Genomic DNA, 18,737 nt, shown 5'->3' on the forward strand with positions numbered 1-18,737 from the left:
AAAACGTGTTCAGATACCTGTTTTATTTTTAACATACATATAAAAATTAGTCGGTGGATCTCAAAACATTTAACACCAAGTACCATGTGGATATGAAGTTGATCCAAATAGTTTTGATGACTGGGTGTTTTATCAAACCAATGATTGAAAACAAACAAACAAACAAATAAAAAGGTCATTGTTGTCTCACTTTGAAATACAAAATGATCATTTCAAGTACAAACTATTAATCTTTTTTGGGGTCAAAAAATAAATCAGTAGAACTATGATATTGGTTTATCACAGACAAATACCTGAGAGTAGTTCTAAAGGACTTGTAAGGTTAAAGGAAATCAAACAAATAGGTTGGACTTAAACTATTAACATCAGTCAAAGCACCTAAATATAATTTTTAATGTAAAAAAAAAAGTAATAATAATCTTCACCCATTATATTTCTTAGGTGAAGAGTTTACTTCCAGTGTTTGAAGTAGTGCTGATTTTTTATATCTAAAGGTTTGTCCCAGTTTCTGTAACAATTTGCTATGCTGTTGAATAAATAAACTACAGCAGTACAACTGAAATAGGTCATTCAAATCTACTAGTGTCTACAATGAATGCACGGCAGCACAACTTTTAGCATTGTCGCCTTGCAGCAAACAGTTCCTGTGTTAGAATACCAGCTTGGGGTCTATCTGCATGTAGCTTTCCTGTTTTCTATAGGTACTTCCTCCCACAGCCTAAAAATAAGAATGTTAGGTTCATTGCTTACCCTAAACTTCCCTTAGGTGTACATGTGTGGGCATAATTGTATTTCCTGTGGTGGACTGGTTGCCTGTTTAGTTTATACCCCGCCCCTCACACAAGGACTGCTGGAGATAGGCACCAGTCCCTACACAGCCCTGCAAAGATAAGCAGGAATAGACAACGCTTGGTTGGACAGTCTACAACTACTCTATTTAATTGGTATTGCATTTGTTTCCAAGCTGAAAAATAAAGAAACCAACATTTCTTCAAATTTAACATCAATTCTCCTCACAGATGTAACAGAGAAAACAGTAACATTAATGTATAGTGTTTTGAATTAGCAATGCAAACAGAAAAAAACAGAATCAAATCATAGAACAGACAACTTTGCACTGAAAAAAACAAAAAATAAACAAATGAGGGAAGACATTCTTGGCCACACACCATCTCATGGAAGAAGGACCCTCATTTAAAAGGAAATTTAAACACGTATATATTTATATCACATCATGGCTGTTCATATGTTCCCACCATATGACAAACTGCAAATTAGACATTTGCTGTTTTGTTTTGTCTGTTTATGTTAAATTTACCCAAATTTGCAGTAACCCCTGTTGGACACTGGAGAGCATGGAAGCAAATCGTTACCATATTTCAAATGAAAAAGCATTTTCAGAAATGCTTTTTCATTTTAAGAATGTGGCTGCATTGTTTGACTCATAAATGAAATTAGTTATCAATAATCCTATTTGCATTTTAATTTTCTTCTTCAAGACTGCCAGTTCTGCCTGCCACTGCCACAAATTGAGCTCGGCCCTGCTGCAATTCAATCAATTTCTCAGCACGTTTGCAATGTAATGCAATGCAGACGTGCACAGCGCCCCCTACCGAACAAGATGGGTAGCTCGGTCATCAGGGAGCTGAGGAAGAGCGGCTGCTGACGTCACTCTGCTGCGCCCGTCGCTCGGAATGCTTTTTCGTTTTCGAGTTCTGGTCAGTACTTTGCGGGCAGACCACGAAAACAAAAAAGCAATGTCTGCTTTGTTTTCTTTTTGATTATGGCATAAAATGTTCAGTCGTGAAGAAGAAAATGCAAATGCAAATAGGATGATTAATTACTAATTTTATTTATGGGTCAAATAATGCAGCCACATTCTTAAAATGAAAAAGCATTTCTGGAAATGCATTTTCATTTTCAAATTTTACATTTCAAATTGAATTTTGGTATCTATTTGCTGGGGTACATTTTGAAAAATAAATCTCAAATGTCTTTTTCTTTTTCATTTTAATTAAGTGAAGGAATGAGCAGTCTTGAAGAAGAAAATTAAAATGCAAATAGGATTATTGATTACTAATTTCATTTATGAGTCAAACAATGCAGCCACATTCTTAAAATTAAAAAGCATTTCTGAAAATGCTTTTTCATTTGAAATATGGTAACGATATGCTTCCATACGTCCATAGGAGAGCAGTGTACACTTAAAATTACTACAATAAGGCAAGAGATACCATTACATACATTTGTTATCTCTTCACAGCAAAGTTTGCTTCAAGTTTCAGCCATAGAGAAGGCAGTGCTTGTACTTTTATTTAAATGTCAGTGTATAGCATTGCTTCTCTGAAACACCCTGTAGAAAAGTCAGCTTTTAAGTGAAGTAATTTCCCCAGAGTGCCTGGGATGTGAAAGGTGCCGTTTGGAGGAGGATAAGCTGTGGTTGGGTAACTAATAGTTCATTTGGGTTCCTGTTAGCACTTGTTACACAACACAAGAACAATCCTCAAATTGTCAATATTAAAGAACACAGTATTCTTACAAGTTGCTGTGTAAATGTGGGTTTTAAATAAATATTAGATTACGCCTTAATGCCATCTTTAGAATAATTTGGATTATACAGCTTCAATAATGTCTAAAACCAAGAATTGGGTGCAAAAGGTTTAATTTAACCAATTATTTGATTAAGGCAGCAATTTGTTTCACATAAGTGCAAGGTGATGTGGACTGAGCATCATAATAATGGTACAAAGAATAGTTTAATGCATTTAATTATAAACAAATTTGTGAGGTGTTTATAATTCTGACTTCAACGCCCACTGGGGAAAACGACAGTGACACATGGAGGGGTGTTATTGGGAGGAATTGCCTCCCCGATCTGAACCCAAGTGCCGTTTCATTAATGGACTTCTGTGCCAGTCACACATTGTCCATTATGAAAGACTATGTTCAAGCAGAAGGGTGTTTTTCAGTGCAATGGGCACCAGGACACCCTAGGCTGGAGGTTGATGATTGACTTTGTAGTCGTGTTTTCGGACCTTCAGCCGCATGTCTTGGACACTTGGACACTTCTTGGGTGAAGAGAGGGGCCAAGCTGTCCACCGTTCACCACCTGGCGGTAAGTTGGATCCGCTGGAAGAGGAGGAAGCCGATAGACTTGGCCGGCCCAAGCATGTAGTAAGGGTCTGTTGCTAACGTCTGGCGGAACCCTTGGCCAAGGACGTATTCAACTCCCAACTGCAGGAGAGCTTTACTCTGATCCCCGGGGGAGGCTGAGGATATAGAGTCCACCTGTAGCCTTGGTCAATCCCTGTGGAAATCCCAGAATCCAGTGGTGAACACCGACAGTAAGGGCCTGGCTGGCTTGTGGGACTCCTGAGGTCAGGCGGTATTAGAGGCAAAAACTCGGACCTGTGAGAAGTTTGGTGAGGCCACGGAGAAGGGCTATTAGTCAGCCTCACAGTGATTCTGGCAAACTGTCCAGCACCTCTGGAGAGGTAAGCAGTGCTTCACCAACACCTCGACGGTGGACGTTATTGGGAGGTGAAAGGAGTCCTTCATGGATCTTCTCAATCCTGCCACCACGCCTTCCCTGGTGGAAGCAGACTGTGGACTCAAAGTTGGAGTGTTCATCACCCAGGCTGAAGTCACCAGAGTGGTCAAAAAGCTCCACAGTGGCAAGGCTTCGGGGATGGATGAGATTCGCCCTGAGTACCTCATGTATCTGGATGTTGTGGGGCTGTCCTGACTAACATGCCTCTGGGCTGGCAGACCAGAGGACTGGAGGGTGTGTTCCCACTACAGGGGGATCACACTCTTCAGCATCCCCATTATCTTGTGTTGATGAAGATTTCGGTGCCTTGGATAAGAGCCCTCAACATAACATGATACTCTGCATGACCTAAAATAGTATTCACCCCCTCTCCCTGTCACTTAATCTATGGCCTAATTTACAGTCAGGGAATTGTAGCAACTCTTGTGACTGTTACATTTTTTTCCAACTATGGACCGAGCTGCTGCCTTAAATGAAAAAAAAAGAAACAATATTTTGACAAACTTTTTGTGGTCTGTGGGGTTTGCAAAATTTAATTCTAAAAATCTCAATAACAAAATACAAACATTTAATGAGATACAAAATGTTCTTTTATAAAATATTCTTTTGCCTTATTTTTGTACTCAAAACTTGTGATCAAACCTTTTGTTTACATATACTGTACATTAATTAATATAAAAACAATAAAGCATACCTCCAGTATGTTCCCTTGTAAAGTTTGTAAATAATTTGTTACTTTTCTTTACATCATCTGTAAACTTCTGTTTCTGCTTCCCATTAGAGCTGTAAAATTCTGTAATCCATGCGTGTATCTTTTGCCCTCTTTTGAGTTAGTTTCAGTCATGTGTTAGGAGCTGAAATTGCATGGCATGTAACTGCTTGTGACTCACACATGCAAACCCTCACTCTGGAAAAAAAAACATTACTTTTTTGGACATCCCGCTTGCCAATCGATCATACTTTAAATTAGAAACTATATACAGTAAGTGGACATTAAGGCATCTGGCTGCACTAAATATTTAGCTGTCACCCTGGTGACAAATAGATTTCTATTTCCATCCATGACGTCCAAGGTTGTGTTCCCTTTTTTTACAAACAGACTTAACTCTACCACTTTTAAACTACTAACCTAAAATCAGCAGCTTCTCTATCAGTTAATTCAACTTCACTGAGTTCTGCAGTAATCTTTAAACCAACATTTTCATGGTCTGAAACTTCACTTTAAGTAGGCAGGCTGGTGACCAGGGACAGCACCGTATTTGCTGTGCAGATTGTCACTCACTGTAAAGGAACCGCCCACTCTGCATTTGGTATAATCATCAGTTTGGGTGTAGACACTGAGGCTTGGTTCTGCAGCACTTTCCCTTTTTCTCAGCTCCAGTTGACTGTCCTTATCTGCAAAGATGATGAAAGTAAGTATATTTTTTACCAACATTTGTGTACTTCTGCTGCTGTTATCCATGTATGCTCCATTAACTGCATGAGTTGCAGTCTTAGGTCATGTTTATGTGAAAATGGCAGCTGTTGTTGCCTTATTTTGTCACCTAATGTAACTGAACCTTGCAGATCTATGCTTTAACTACAGAGCCTTGCGTTGAACCTTCAGCTGGATACACTTTTTGACAGATCCGCCTTCTCTTTTAGTGCCTTTTATGGGCAAAGTATTAACAGCAGATCATGCAAGGAAATACTGGACACTGGATGTGAACTACAGTATCTTAACTATAAGAAAAAAAAGTCCAATATTGATGTTCTCACACTATTTCTGTAACAGTAAAGAATAACAGCACAACATATAGTGTAATGACCAACTCACCATTTGAAAATAGTCTGAATAGCATACTAACCTCCTCATAAACTCAGGGGTCATAAACTGAGCAGATAACAATGAAGACCTCTGTGTTAGTGAATATTTGTTTGCCACAGGGGTAAACACATTTAAAAACAATTAATTAGGTTGAAATAATATCAAAGAAACATTTTTCAACAGCGCTGCAATTTTGATATGTATTCTTGCAAACTTGAGCTTGTCCATATTCTGTCAAATAATGCAGAATTCAATGTTCAATGTTTCATCATGATTTTATATGACAGATGAACAACCAAAGATGTGCATAATTGTGACGTGAAAGTGAAAGGAGACATGGTGTTCATATTTTAAATATAAATCTAAAAAGTGTGGCATGCATTTGTATTCACACCTGTTCACTACAATTGAATCGCCAACCATTTTGGGACAGGTTTGGAAATCTAAAGACTGAAGGTTCTGCCAATTCTTCTTTGCAAAATAGCTCAAGATCCTTCGGATTTTATTAGAGAGCATATGTGAACGTTCATTTTCAAATCTTCACACATATTCTTAACTGAATTTAGGTCTAGACTGTGACAACGTTATTCTGACATTTTAATATGCCTTGAGCCACACAGTTACGTTGATCCGGAATGTGTTTTTCTTACAGGAAAATAAACCTCTGTCACAGTCTGTAGTCTTTTGCAGACTCTCTCAAGTTTTCTTCCAGGATTGCCATATATTTTTGCACCATCCATCTTCCTATCAATTCTGATCAGCATCCCTGTCCCTGCTGTTTTGTTTCTGCAGTTTTTTGTCAGTTGTCTCTTCTCCATGAAGGCTAGATTTGTAGAGTGTGGCTAAATGTTGTCCTTTTGACAGATTCTCCCACATGACCTAAGGATCTCTGCAGCTCCTCCAGAGTCACCAAAGGCATCTTAGATGCTTCTTTGGTTAATGTTCTTCCTGTCTGGTCTCTCAAGTCAGATGAATGGCCATGTCTTGTTGGGTTTGCAGTTGTGAGATATTCCTTCTGCATTCCAATGATAGATTGAACAGTTCTACCTGAGATGTTATACTGTTCATAACCTAGCTCTGCTTTAAAATTCTCCATACCCATATATCTGACCTGTCAGCTGTGTTCATTGGTCTTCATGATATTGTTTCTTCTTGCGCTCTCACAGACTTTCACAGAACAACTATATTTATACTGGAATTTAATTGAAAACTGGCTGATTCTATGTACTGATTAGGTGATTTCTAAAATTGCCCCAGATTTTATCTAGTGGTAGGTCAAAGGCAGAGTACACTTTTCAGATTTTTATAAAAAAATGGAAGACATTTATTATTTTCCTACCAATATTTTGGTCCATCACATTAAAGTTTGTGATTGTGACACGACAAAATGTAAAAAGTTCAGGCGGTATTAACATTTTTGCAAAGTACTGTACATCTTGGACAGAACAAGTCAAAATTGGTTCTCAAATTGAATGACTGACCTTTTAGAGTAAAATACTTTTTTACTCTGTCACCCTAAATACATTACAAGAATTAAGTTAGTTTGCAATGAAGCACTAAGCACCAACTAGATGCAAATTACAGAGGGTTGAGGTCAGCCTGCCACCTCTGACCCAAGACAAATTTCACAATTCAAAACTCAGTGATAATTGTCACACATGCCCAACAGATGACCTCTAATGTTGAAAGAATGTCTGGCCTCCTGCCAAGTCAGTTGGCTGAGAAATCAGATTTTGTATTTAAGATCAGATTTATCTTCTTAGATTCAACATAAGCATAGTTTAACTCTGGATTTAGGATGGGTAACTCAAGGGAGCAAGATTACTATAAGTTAAAGACAATCACAACATTTCTCTCCGGATTGACTATAAACTTTAATATTTTGCAAGTTATTTTTAGATGGCTGTTTGGGATCTTGTTGACTGTAACACTGGAACAATTTGAAGATTTCTTTTCTTGTTTCCACACCTGAAGCTTCTGAAATTCACCAAAAAGATAGTGTTTTTATCTTTAATTTAATAAGTTAATCATTGTTCTATTTTTAGAAGGATATGAACAAAAAATTATAAAACCATATATTGTTCTTCAAATGTACAGGGGTTGGACAATGAAACTGAAACACCTGTCATTTTAGTGTGGGAGGTTTCATGACTAAATTGGACCAGCCTGGTAGCCAGTCTTCATTGATTGCACATTGCACCAGTAAGAGCAGAGTGTGAAGGTTCAATTAGCAGGGTAAGAGCACAGTTTCGCTCAAAATATTGAAATGCACACAACATTATGGGTGACATACCAGAGTTCAAAAGAGGACAAATTGTTGGTGCACGTCTTGCTGGCGCATCTGTGACCAAGACAGCAAGTCTTTGTGATGTATCAAGAGCCACGGTATCCAGGGTAATGTCAGCATACCACCAAGAAGGACGAACCACATCCAACAGGATTAACTGTGGACACAAGAGGAAGCTGTCTGAAAGGGATGTTCGGGTGCTAACCCAGATTGTATCCAAAAAACATAAAACCACAGCTGCCGAAATCACGGCAGAATTAAATGTGCACCTCAACTCTCCTGTTTCCACCAGAACTGTCCATCAGGAGCTCCACAGGGTCAATATACACGGCCGGGCTGCTATAGCCAAACCTTTGGTCACTCATGCCAATGCCAAACGTCGGTTTCAATGGTGCAAGGAGCGCAAATCTTGGGCTGTGGACAATGTGAAACATGTATTGTTCTCTCATGAGTCCACCTTTACTGTTTTCCCCACATCCGGGAGAGTTACGGTGTGGAGAAGCCCCAAAGAAGCGTACCACCCAGACTGTTGCATGCCCAGAGTGAAGCGTGGGGGTGGATCAGTGATGGTTTGGGCTGCCATATCATGGCATTCCCTTGGCCCAATACTTGTGCTAGATGGGCGCGTCACTGCCAAGGACTACCGAACCATTCTTGAGGATCATGTGCATCCAATGGTTCAAACATTGTATCCTGAAGGCGGTGCCGTGTATCAGGATGACAATGCACCAATACACACAGCAAGACTGGTGAAAGATTGGTTTGAGGAACATGAAAGTGAAGTTGAACATCTACCATGGCCTGCACAGTCACCAGATCTAAATATTATTGAGCCACTTTGGGGTGTTTTGGAGGAGCGAGTCAGGAAACGTTTTCCTCCACCAGGATCACGTAGTGACCTGGCCACTATCCTGCAAGAAGAATGGCTTAAAATCCCTCTGACCACTGTGCAGGACTTGTATATGTGATTCCCAAGACGAATTGATGCTGTATTGGCCACAAAAGGAAGCCCTACCCCATGCTAATAAATTATTGTGGTGTAAAACCAGGTGTTTCAGTTTCATTGTCCAACCCCTGTATGTACCAATGACTAAAGTTAAGAAAATGATCATTCTGAATAAAATATCCCCTCTTTCTAAACAGAAACAGAAGTAAAACAGCAAACTTATGTTTTTGTTGTTTACCACTACTGTCAAAGCTACGCATAGATGTACAATGGCATCCTTTACTATTCACTACTCTTAAAAAGGTATTTTTCATGTATGGCACTGTAAATTTCCTTGGTGTAAGTACACTTTAAGGCAGTTTCACAAAGCAGAATCTTAAGAGGTTCAGAGTATAGGTTCCTCAACGCGGCTTAGTTGAGTTTTACCCTTGACATTGTTTATTAGTTTTTTCCACTGTGCAGTTACCATTCTGTACTGCAAGAAGGAAAGTATTACAGAAAAGAACCGCAGTCAGCCCTCATCACTTTTCAACATTTTCAACCTCTGGCCAACTTGGCAGTATTCTCCAAATATTTTCTTGGCAACTGCGAGACAAGAGTGTTGGAATCCTTGCCCAGTTGGTCGACGAGAATGTATTTGGAAACACATGGTGCTGCTGTTTAAACAGATGACTCGATTATGGTGGATTGGCTTTGGGCAACATTAGGACTATGTTTCTGCCTCAGGCATGCATACTGTGCAGTTTTACTTAGGAGTAAGATGATGTATCACTACCTTGCTCTTCCAATTGTGCACAGGGTATGATCATCAAGAACATGTCCTTCAAGGTTGGACAAACCATGATAATTTGTGGAGTAGCTAAACCTGATGCTACAAAGTGAGTATTAAAAACACATACAATTGTCTTGGATTCTGTATCTGGTTTTCATTGCAGCCACATTTGGTTTTCAGATCAAACTGACGATACTTTACATTAGATTTGTACAAATATTCTTAGCACGGGATATGAAAAGGTTGCAGTGACGTGATTATTCAGGCTGAACTGAAGTCATAAGACTCATAAGATTTCGTTCTTCAAACTGAATGAAATACTGTTTGTCTTGTTTTAGATACATCGGGAAAAACTCACATAGACATTATTACTGCTTTCTGACAGTACCAAACATAAAAGATAAATAACTCGCTAAAAAAACTGTAGTATTTTGCATTGCAAAAAACTGAACTGAATTCAGTTTATTTACATAACACTTTACAGGACAAACTGTAAATCATGTCCAGTTATATACAATCCAACATTGAAATCAATAATGCTCATTTTAATACAATTTAATAAAAAGATAGATTGATATCTAATCACATGCAGTTGAACAAAGAAGTAGTAGTTTATTTTAAAATAAAAACAATTCAGAATATAAAAGTTAATTGGAGCAATAGTGCTGTCAGTGACTCCACCCAGGAAAGAGACACAGTTAAACACAAAGGGCTGAACCAGTAGTACTCTCTATTGAATACACAGAAAGTTTACAAAGAATAGTGCTGTCAGTGGCTCTGTTGAGGAAGGAGACAGCTAAACAACAGAAGCACTACTCTCTCAGTTGTTTCTATCGAAAGAAGAAAACAAAAAGTGCACACACTTATTAGCAGGAATAATCTTTGTCAACGAATGTCCAGGACAGAAACACAGCTAAACAGAATCTTCCATAGGAAGAACAAACAGAGAGAGATTACAAGGTTTATGGCAGAAAGATTTGTTAACAGCTTCATCAGGAAAGTATCACAGTTTAACACTAATATGAATGCCCTACATGGAAAGAAAAAACCAAAAAGAGAACTCAGAGTTAATGGCAGCAGTGATTGCAAAGCATGCTTAAATGGAAAGTAGCAGGATGAAAATAGCAAAGTGCAAAGGTGGTTGATACAGTGCATCCTTCAGCATTCTAGACTAGTGTATAGGAATATAACTACAGAGGTGACTCGGAAAAGAATGAAGTCACTTTAACTACAAGCTTTTAAAAAATTACAGCTTAGTCTCAAAGGAGACAAGGTGTCTGACTCATGTATAAAACCTATAATTATGATAGAATATCATTATTGCGCTTTGTTTTTCTTACTCTGTAGTTTTGCTGTGAATATTGGCCCTGATGAGCAGGACATCACTCTGCATATTAACGTTCGTTTTGATGCCCACGGAGATGAGAACACAGTTGTATGCAACTCTTATGAAGGGGGTAACTGGTGTGGGGAGGTCCGTGAGGGAGGCTTTCCTTTCCAGCAAGGAGAGAGCTTCAAGGTGTGCATTGGGTCTGTTAATAAACTCTGTTAATCATATTTTGATGTTAACTTTCACGTCTTCTTTCACTTAGATTACCATCGAATTCACCCCAGCTGAGTTTGTTGTGACCTTATCAGATGGCTCTACAATCCACTTTGCCAACCGCATGGGTGCAGAGAAGTACTCAGTCACCAGCTTTGATGGAGAGGCTCGTATCCAGAGCATTGAGATCAAATAAACTTCCACCCTGTGAAGAAAACTGACAGTCAGATCACACATGGGCCACTTGTTTCCAAATATCTCAAATGATTTGCCTCACATTTAGCATTTAGCGAATTTATAATCAAGTTTATGCTTGTTGAGACCAGATGCAAACACACGTAAAAATGACGGTAGATATATAGCACAGTAAAAGATTTTAGAGAGATAAATACTGTGTGTATACAATGAGTTTTGCAACTGGAAGACCTTTTGCTTTTGTAAATGTAGCATCTGACCAAAGAACTAAAAACATGAATTTTAATTTTAGTCAGATTTAGTCAGCATAACTACACATACTTACAAGCTCATTGTTTTGTTCCTAGTTTATGGATCTATTTTTCTTTGACATTCCACTTGTTTTGGAATATTACCTGTAACAACATCAATAAAAGCCACATAAAGCCATATAAACAGACATTTGAAACATGTCAAAAGTTTTTTTCTTGCCCAATAAAATCTTACTATTGGTGAAACCCAATCTCTTGCTGCTTTTTAGTATATCTTGTATGAAAATTTATTTTGTCTAATTTGACTTTCCATTGATCAAACCTTTGAACAAGCAGCTTTTGAACTTTGACAGCCATGAAGAATGTATATACATTTTTGATTATCGCATTAGAGCCTGTCACTATTATTGCAGCACATTTAAGTACAAAAACATAGAGATTTCATGAAATGTGTGGAGCTTCAGCAGCAAGACATGAAGGTAAAATATTCAAGAACTAAGCTACTATTTTTGCACAGCATAAGCCTTTTAAAGCAGGATATTATAAATTAGGATTCTACTTCACATGCAATGTGCAATCTTTAGATTTAGGAAGGCTAAAGTTATATTTTGAGCTCAAAGTCAAACTAGAGGCTTAATGCTAGTAATATGAATGTATTTTACTCAGACACCGATCAAATGGAATAAACTTGAAAATCCAGCCTGGAAAATATAAAACTTTAGCATGTACAATGCCATTAAAAAATATTTACCCCTACTTCCGGGTATGTGGCAGCATAGTTGTGAGTTCCCAGCAAAGGTCTGTCGCTTCAACATTTTCCTGTGTAGAAGATAAGTGTATTTTAAGATTTATGGGGAAATAGCAACTAAAGAAAACAAAGTCCACAGAAAAGCAAAACAACACAGAGAGTAAAGAAATGGCGACCAGTGAAGGGAGTAAAGATAAAGTACATGCCATGATTACCACTAAGTATTCACAGAATTATAGGCACACAGACTGGAAAATATGTGTTACACCCAAATGCAAATTTACTTAAGAATTTGAATTTATATTCACAGCCACAAAGTACTGAATTATTAAGAATTCAAAATGGGATGGTACAAAACAGGATAATTATGCAAGAGATAACTAAACAGAAATTTGACATTGCCATCTCAAGAACAAAAACAAATAAGATGTCAGGCATGGATGGATTCCCAGCTGAATAAATCAGTTACGGACATGAACCTGAAAATGTTTTAACTTTGTTCTGAAAGGCAGAGAGATGTGTTGCAGACATACCATAACCTCAGTAATTCTAAAGACAGATAATGAAAAACCAGAATGTGGTTCATATGAACATTAAACTCATATTAATATTAAACCTGGACCATAGACTCTTTGCATCAATAATCAGGAAAATACTTTAAAATATATTTCCCAATATTATAGATGATGATCAGATGGGATTCCTCAAAAAGAGACAAATTCAAGAGAATGTAAGGCGAACCGTACACCTGATTGATAGTATGAGCAAAAATCAAAACAAGTCAATTTTTTTAAACCTAGATTCAGAAAAGGCCTTCAACTCGGATTGATGGGAATATGTTTTTCTGACATTAAGACAATTTGGTTATAACAATACAGTCATGTTATCAAATTTACCCACTATGCAGATGAAAAACCTCTGCATATCTATTGGAATATTAAAACTATCTTTTTCTATTGTTATTTTACTAACATTTTTCCATCTCTTTTGGTCAGATTTTGCTTTACATTTTGCTACAATTGTTCTTTGTGCCACACTTTATACACTTTTTTCCAAATGCCAGACATGTCTCCTTCCTTCTTTCCTTCCATTTCTCATGTGTTTATACTGTACTGTATTGTTGCCTGTGAACTGGCTCTGTGCTCCTTGAACAGTGCGCACGTCGCCCACCATAGATCCGGTGATGTTTTTCATATTCTCCTTAGAAGGTTCAGCGGCTCTGAATAAATGCAAACATGTGTTGCTGCTGTGCTGGGCTGGGCTCGGCTCAGTGCTGGTCTGCAGCAAAGACATTTTTATGAAATAATGCTGCACTTTATTCTCTAAACCAATATGTATAACCCAGGCTGACCAACAAACTTTTGATGGTGAAAGAGCAATTATGTGCTTTTATGTTTCACAGAAGAGCACATTGAATATGTTGAAGAGGTCATTTACAGTCTCTCTAACTCAGTAATGCAAGATTCACAGGAGCGAATGCGTTCTGTAATCAAGGTCAAAGGGAATGAAACAAACTTCAGTTGCAGTGTTTTCTTTAACTATGCAGTATTTGTATGTGCCAACCATTAGAAAAAATATTAATTTATATGAGGAATGAATAATGTTTATAATCATATTTTTGGTTGTTTAGTTTCCAAAAACATGATGCAGTATTTAGCCATCTTATTCAGTAGATGTCAGCATTGCGTTATTTTAAAATGAGACTCTCTGTAGCTGGATCTCAACTTGTGCAGATCCCCTCGGTTCTGAGAAGAAATCTGTAGCATGCTTCAGTCCAGCTGCAACAGAATTAAAGTACCAAAGCACTCCTATTTAGCATGCTTTCAGAGCTACTTTAAATGCAGCCGATTTTTGTGGAAAAGTAAGATGCTGAAAACCATCCCTCTTTGGACAAACTGCCCAGAAACACAATTTTACTGTGAACCTCTTCACATTTGTCTCAGTTGAAGTTCACACAGGGATTATTGGATCCATCTTTAATGTTCAGTTCCATTTCAGATCGTGGTTTGACATAGCAACAGCTGCTAAAACACAACAACACAAATACAATAACTGAGTAATTTAATGGTAATTGGTGAGTTAGTACACTGGCCGCACTAATTATTTCTCCCATTTCCTCATAATTTCTTGCAGGACATTATTAGCTAACTCCTTTCCTAATGTTAGGCATAATGTATCATTGGTGATGATGATTTATTACTATCTTCTTTGCTTACTATATTTTTACTTTTACATTTATTTACTTCTCATTTAAGTGGCACAATGAATTTATGAAGATATATAATTTCAGTTTCCAGCTGAAAAACACTGAGAGCACATTTATTTTATTCTAAACTGGATGTGCAGGTGTGATGTATTTATAAAGCTTGGGTGCCCAAGACAAAGTGAAAGATTTTAGTTTTTTCTTTTTAGCTGGTTGTGAGTTTAACGCGTCATATAAGTGTAAAGATAGCTTAAAATTTGCTGCACATAGATATGGTACTCTGTTAATAAGCTGTTTAGTGACATTATCTGTCTATTGTCTGGCTACATCTATTCCATTTTTACCAGCATTTGTTTATTTATTTAATTTTAATAAAAACAAAATTATCCTGGATCTTACCTAAAGTAAACCCCTTTACTCTGATACTCATGAATAAAATCCACCTGCCTTTAGAAATTATTTAATTTTAATATTAGTATAAATACAAATGCTGAATGAGTACTGTAAAGGCCTCATGGGTTAGTTAGGACATAGTAAGAAAAAAGCAGCATCCTAAAGACCAAGGACCACTGAAGAGAGGTCAGGGAAAGTTTCAGAGACGTTTAAAGCAGGATTAGGTTATTAAACAATATCACTTTAAACATCTCAACGAGCACTGTTCAGTCAGTGCATCCAAAACTGCAAAGAGCAACTGCAAACCTGCAAAGACATGGCCATCCAATTAGACTGACCGGGGTGGGGGATTAATGCAGGGAGAACATTAATCAGAAAAGCAGCCAAGAGGCAGCTCATGTGGGAGAATCTTGAAAGGGCAACTTTTGGTATTCCAAACCAAAAATCTGGTCTTTATGGAAGAGGTGCAAGAAGACAGTCATTAGAAGTCCCATTTAAAGATTACCACAAACCACGTAGGGGACATGGAAAACATGTAGAAGGTCAGATGGGACCTCAACTGAACTTTTTGTGTGTGGGAGAAAATGTTACCTGTGCATCACTGTCAACATGCCAACATCATGCTGTGGGGATGCTTTTCTGCAGCTCACATAAGAATGCTTCTGACTTGGGGCATGGAGCTAAAAACAAAGCAATCATGGGCAGCCAAAATTTCAGTCTCTAGATTTGCAAAGCTGGTATGAACACACCCTGAAAGATGTGCTGCTATAATTGCAGTAAACAATAGTTCTAAAAGGTGACCCAGGGGGCCTGAATATATCACACCACACTTTTCAGATTTTTGTGTTAAAAAAACATTTTGAAAGTTTTTTCTTCCACTTCATAATTATTTGCTTCTTTGTATCAATCTAGTATATATATAACCTGTATCTGTGACCTGACAAAATACAGTGGGGAAAATAAATACTTGATACAATGCTGATTTTACAAACGTTCCCACTTACAAAGAATGGTAAGGTCTATATTTTCATTGTAGGTACACTTCAACTGTGAGAGACAGAATGTAAAAAAAACCACTCACATTGTATATTTAAATAATTTATTTACATTTTATTGTATGAATTAAAGTATTTGATCACCTATCAACTAGCAAGAATTGTTGCTCTGACAGACCTTTTAGTTTGTCTTTAAGAAGTCCACCTGTCCTCCACTCATTACCTGAATTAATTGCACCTGTTTGAACAAACACACCGGTCCACACACTCAATCAATCAGACTCCAACCCCTCCACCATGGGCAAGACCAAAGAGCTGTCCAAGGACTCCAGTAACTAAACTGTAGACCTGCACAAGGCTGGGATGGGCTACAAGACAATAGGCAATCAGTTTGGCGAGAAATTTTGTCACAATTATTAGAATAAGGAAGAAAGTCAAGATGATCGTGTATCTCCCTCAGACTGGGGCTCCATGAAAGTTCTGAACTTTTATACTATCAATGATCATGAGAAAAGTGAGGGATCAGCCTAGAAATTCATGGGAGGACCTGGTCACTTACCTGAAGAAAGCTAGCACCACATTCTCATGGGTTAAAATTCTACAGCAAGTGCAAAGTCCCGCTCCTAAAGCCAGCTCAAGCCAGCACATGTCCAGTCTCAGGTTTGCTTATGACCATCTGGATGATCTAGGGCAGACATGAGAGATGAGACCAAAATAGAACTTTTTTATGGGGTAAGAACGCTGTCAAAAACAATGTGTATGTAAAGACGGAAATGTGTGCATATTAGTCAATAGTTGTGCATAAGTAAAATCCAAAAGAGGTATTGTATATTTTCTCTGTAAGAATACAAAATAAAATGTTACAGCTTCAAGAAATTACAAACATAAAGTTCAAGTTTACAGTTGTGTTTTATTCTTTATGAATACAATATGCTATAACAGTTTGTGAATGCGATTTCTTTTCTTTGAGAATACGAATTTACATCAGCGACTTGGCGTCACGTGATCTCAGGCTGGTTAGTGGAGCACAGAGTTAGTCGATTCGCGTTGCGCATGCGCTGTCACACTCCTCACCGCCAGTAAACATAGTGCCAGAATGGGAGATAATTCAGTCTAAAAGGAATATTAGGAACAGAGGGGAGATGGGGGGGAGAATCAAGAGTATTATAAATAAAGCATTGTTCTTATTTTTATGAAATACAAAACTAAAACATAGAATATAGTGGGTGGAGTTATACAATGATGTACAGTAGGTGGCGGTATGCACTTCTGAATTTGTTGCGAACCGCCAGCAGAAGAAGAGAAGAAGAAGCAGCACTAGCGCCAAAAGAACGGACCAAGAAACTACGGTACAATGCTAGGTAATGTTAAAAAGTTTATATATGTCTTAATGTCGTTAATATATGCTCTTGGTCCTTATTTACTGGCGGTGAGGAGTGTGACAGGGCATGCGCAATGTGAATCGACTGACTCTGTGCTCCACTAACCAGCCTGAGATCACGTGACACCAAGTCGCTGATGTAAATTCGTATTCTCATAGAAAAGAAATCGCATTCACAAACTGTTATAGCATATTGTATTCATAAAGAATAAACCACAAGTGTAAACTTGAACTTTGGGTTTGTAATTTCTTGAAGCTGTAACATTTTATTTTGTATTCTTATAGAGAAAATATACAATACCTCTTTTGGATTTTACTTATGCACAACTATTGACTAATATGCACACATTTCCGTCTTTACATAGACATTGTTTTTGACAGCGTTCTTACCCCATACTTTTTGGTCTAAACTCCACTCGCCGTGTTTGGAGGAAGAAGAAGGATGAGTGCAATCCCAAGAACAACATATGTGAAACACAGTGGTGGAAACATCTTTCTTTGAGGATGCTTTCCTTCAAAGTGGACAGGACGACTGCACCGTACTGAGGGGAGGATGGATGGGGCCATGTATCAAGAAAGTTTGAGTAACAACCTCCTTCCCTCAGGAAGAGCATTAAAGATGGGTCATGGCTGGGTCTTCCAGCATGACAATGACCCAAAACACACAGCAGGGCAACTAAGGAGTGGCTCCGTAAGAAGAATTACAATTATTTAAATATCATACAATGTGATTTTCAAAAGGAGGCCCTACACCATACTAATAAATTATTGTGGTCTAAAACCAGGTGTTTCAGTTTCATTGTCCAACCCCTGTATTTCCCGCACTGAACAGAAAAGATGTGAATACCTTTGCCAGACATTGTATGTCTACAGTCAGGGCAATGATGCATTAAAGTTTACATCATACAGCCTATTAGATGACTATCATGTGCCCAACTGCAAGTGACACAGAGATGAAAAAAATCCACAGCAAAAGTAATAATCAAACCAGACACCATTGTTATGCATGTACATGTGTATCTGACTCTTGGGGGGGACTTAATGTGATGTAACAGGAGGAAATGTGCCGAAATGTGTGTAGAGTTGAATTTAACAGACAGCAGCAGACAATGGGAGATAAAGAACAAATTTTACATATCAGAAGAGATTCTTATTCTGTGATCCATTAAAGGCTGGTGGGATCAAATCTGATGCTCACAGCATTCTTTTTGTTTAGGTTGTGAGAAGTGCCTGAAACAAAATCTGTTGAAAAGGTGATCTACGTGGGGGAAAAAATGTGGTTGGCGTTATGGCAACTAATTAGCAGTTTCGTACAACATTTAAAACCCTGATTAAGACCTCCCATATTTACTCTTGTCTTTCCTTGACAAACAGTTTCTGCTCATGTCTGTGATTTCTTGGCTCCATGTCATCCCATGTTCCTAATTGGAAGTAACGTCTTATAGCTTTATCATTTTGTGTCAGAAAATATCAACATGCAGTGTTGTGTTTTCTCAGATTATTTTAGCTTGGCTTGAAGCTGATATCAAAGAGACCAGCATGCTTCATCAGAGGTTCACATTGCTAATCTGTGCATTTCATTTTCTTACAAATGTTAAAGGTGATGTTTGAGAGGAAGGTAACAATTCTCATTGACCCACATGAAGTCGTTTGTTTCTCACCTCTT

The 18,737-nt window shown here is 37.9% G+C and overlaps 1 protein-coding gene across 1 annotated transcript; it reads left to right on the forward strand.

Annotated features, from left to right (window-relative positions):
- The first annotated feature begins 4,807 nt into the window (after nt 1-4,807).
- Nucleotides 4,808-11,602, forward strand: LOC124862551 (beta-galactoside-binding lectin-like). The gene is made up of 4 exons (XM_047356533.1): nt 4,808-4,962; nt 9,389-9,468; nt 10,710-10,881; nt 10,955-11,602. The coding sequence occupies exons 1-4, from the start codon at nt 4,954-4,956 to the stop codon at nt 11,099-11,101; spliced, it is 408 nt and encodes a 135-aa protein (XP_047212489.1). The 5' UTR covers nt 4,808-4,953; the 3' UTR covers nt 11,102-11,602.
- Nucleotides 11,603-18,737: the final 7,135 nt, after the last annotated feature.

The sequence above is a fragment of the Girardinichthys multiradiatus genome, chromosome X (genome assembly GCF_021462225.1).
Source record: "Girardinichthys multiradiatus isolate DD_20200921_A chromosome X, DD_fGirMul_XY1, whole genome shotgun sequence".
Lineage (NCBI taxonomy): Eukaryota > Metazoa > Chordata > Actinopteri > Cyprinodontiformes > Goodeidae > Girardinichthys > Girardinichthys multiradiatus.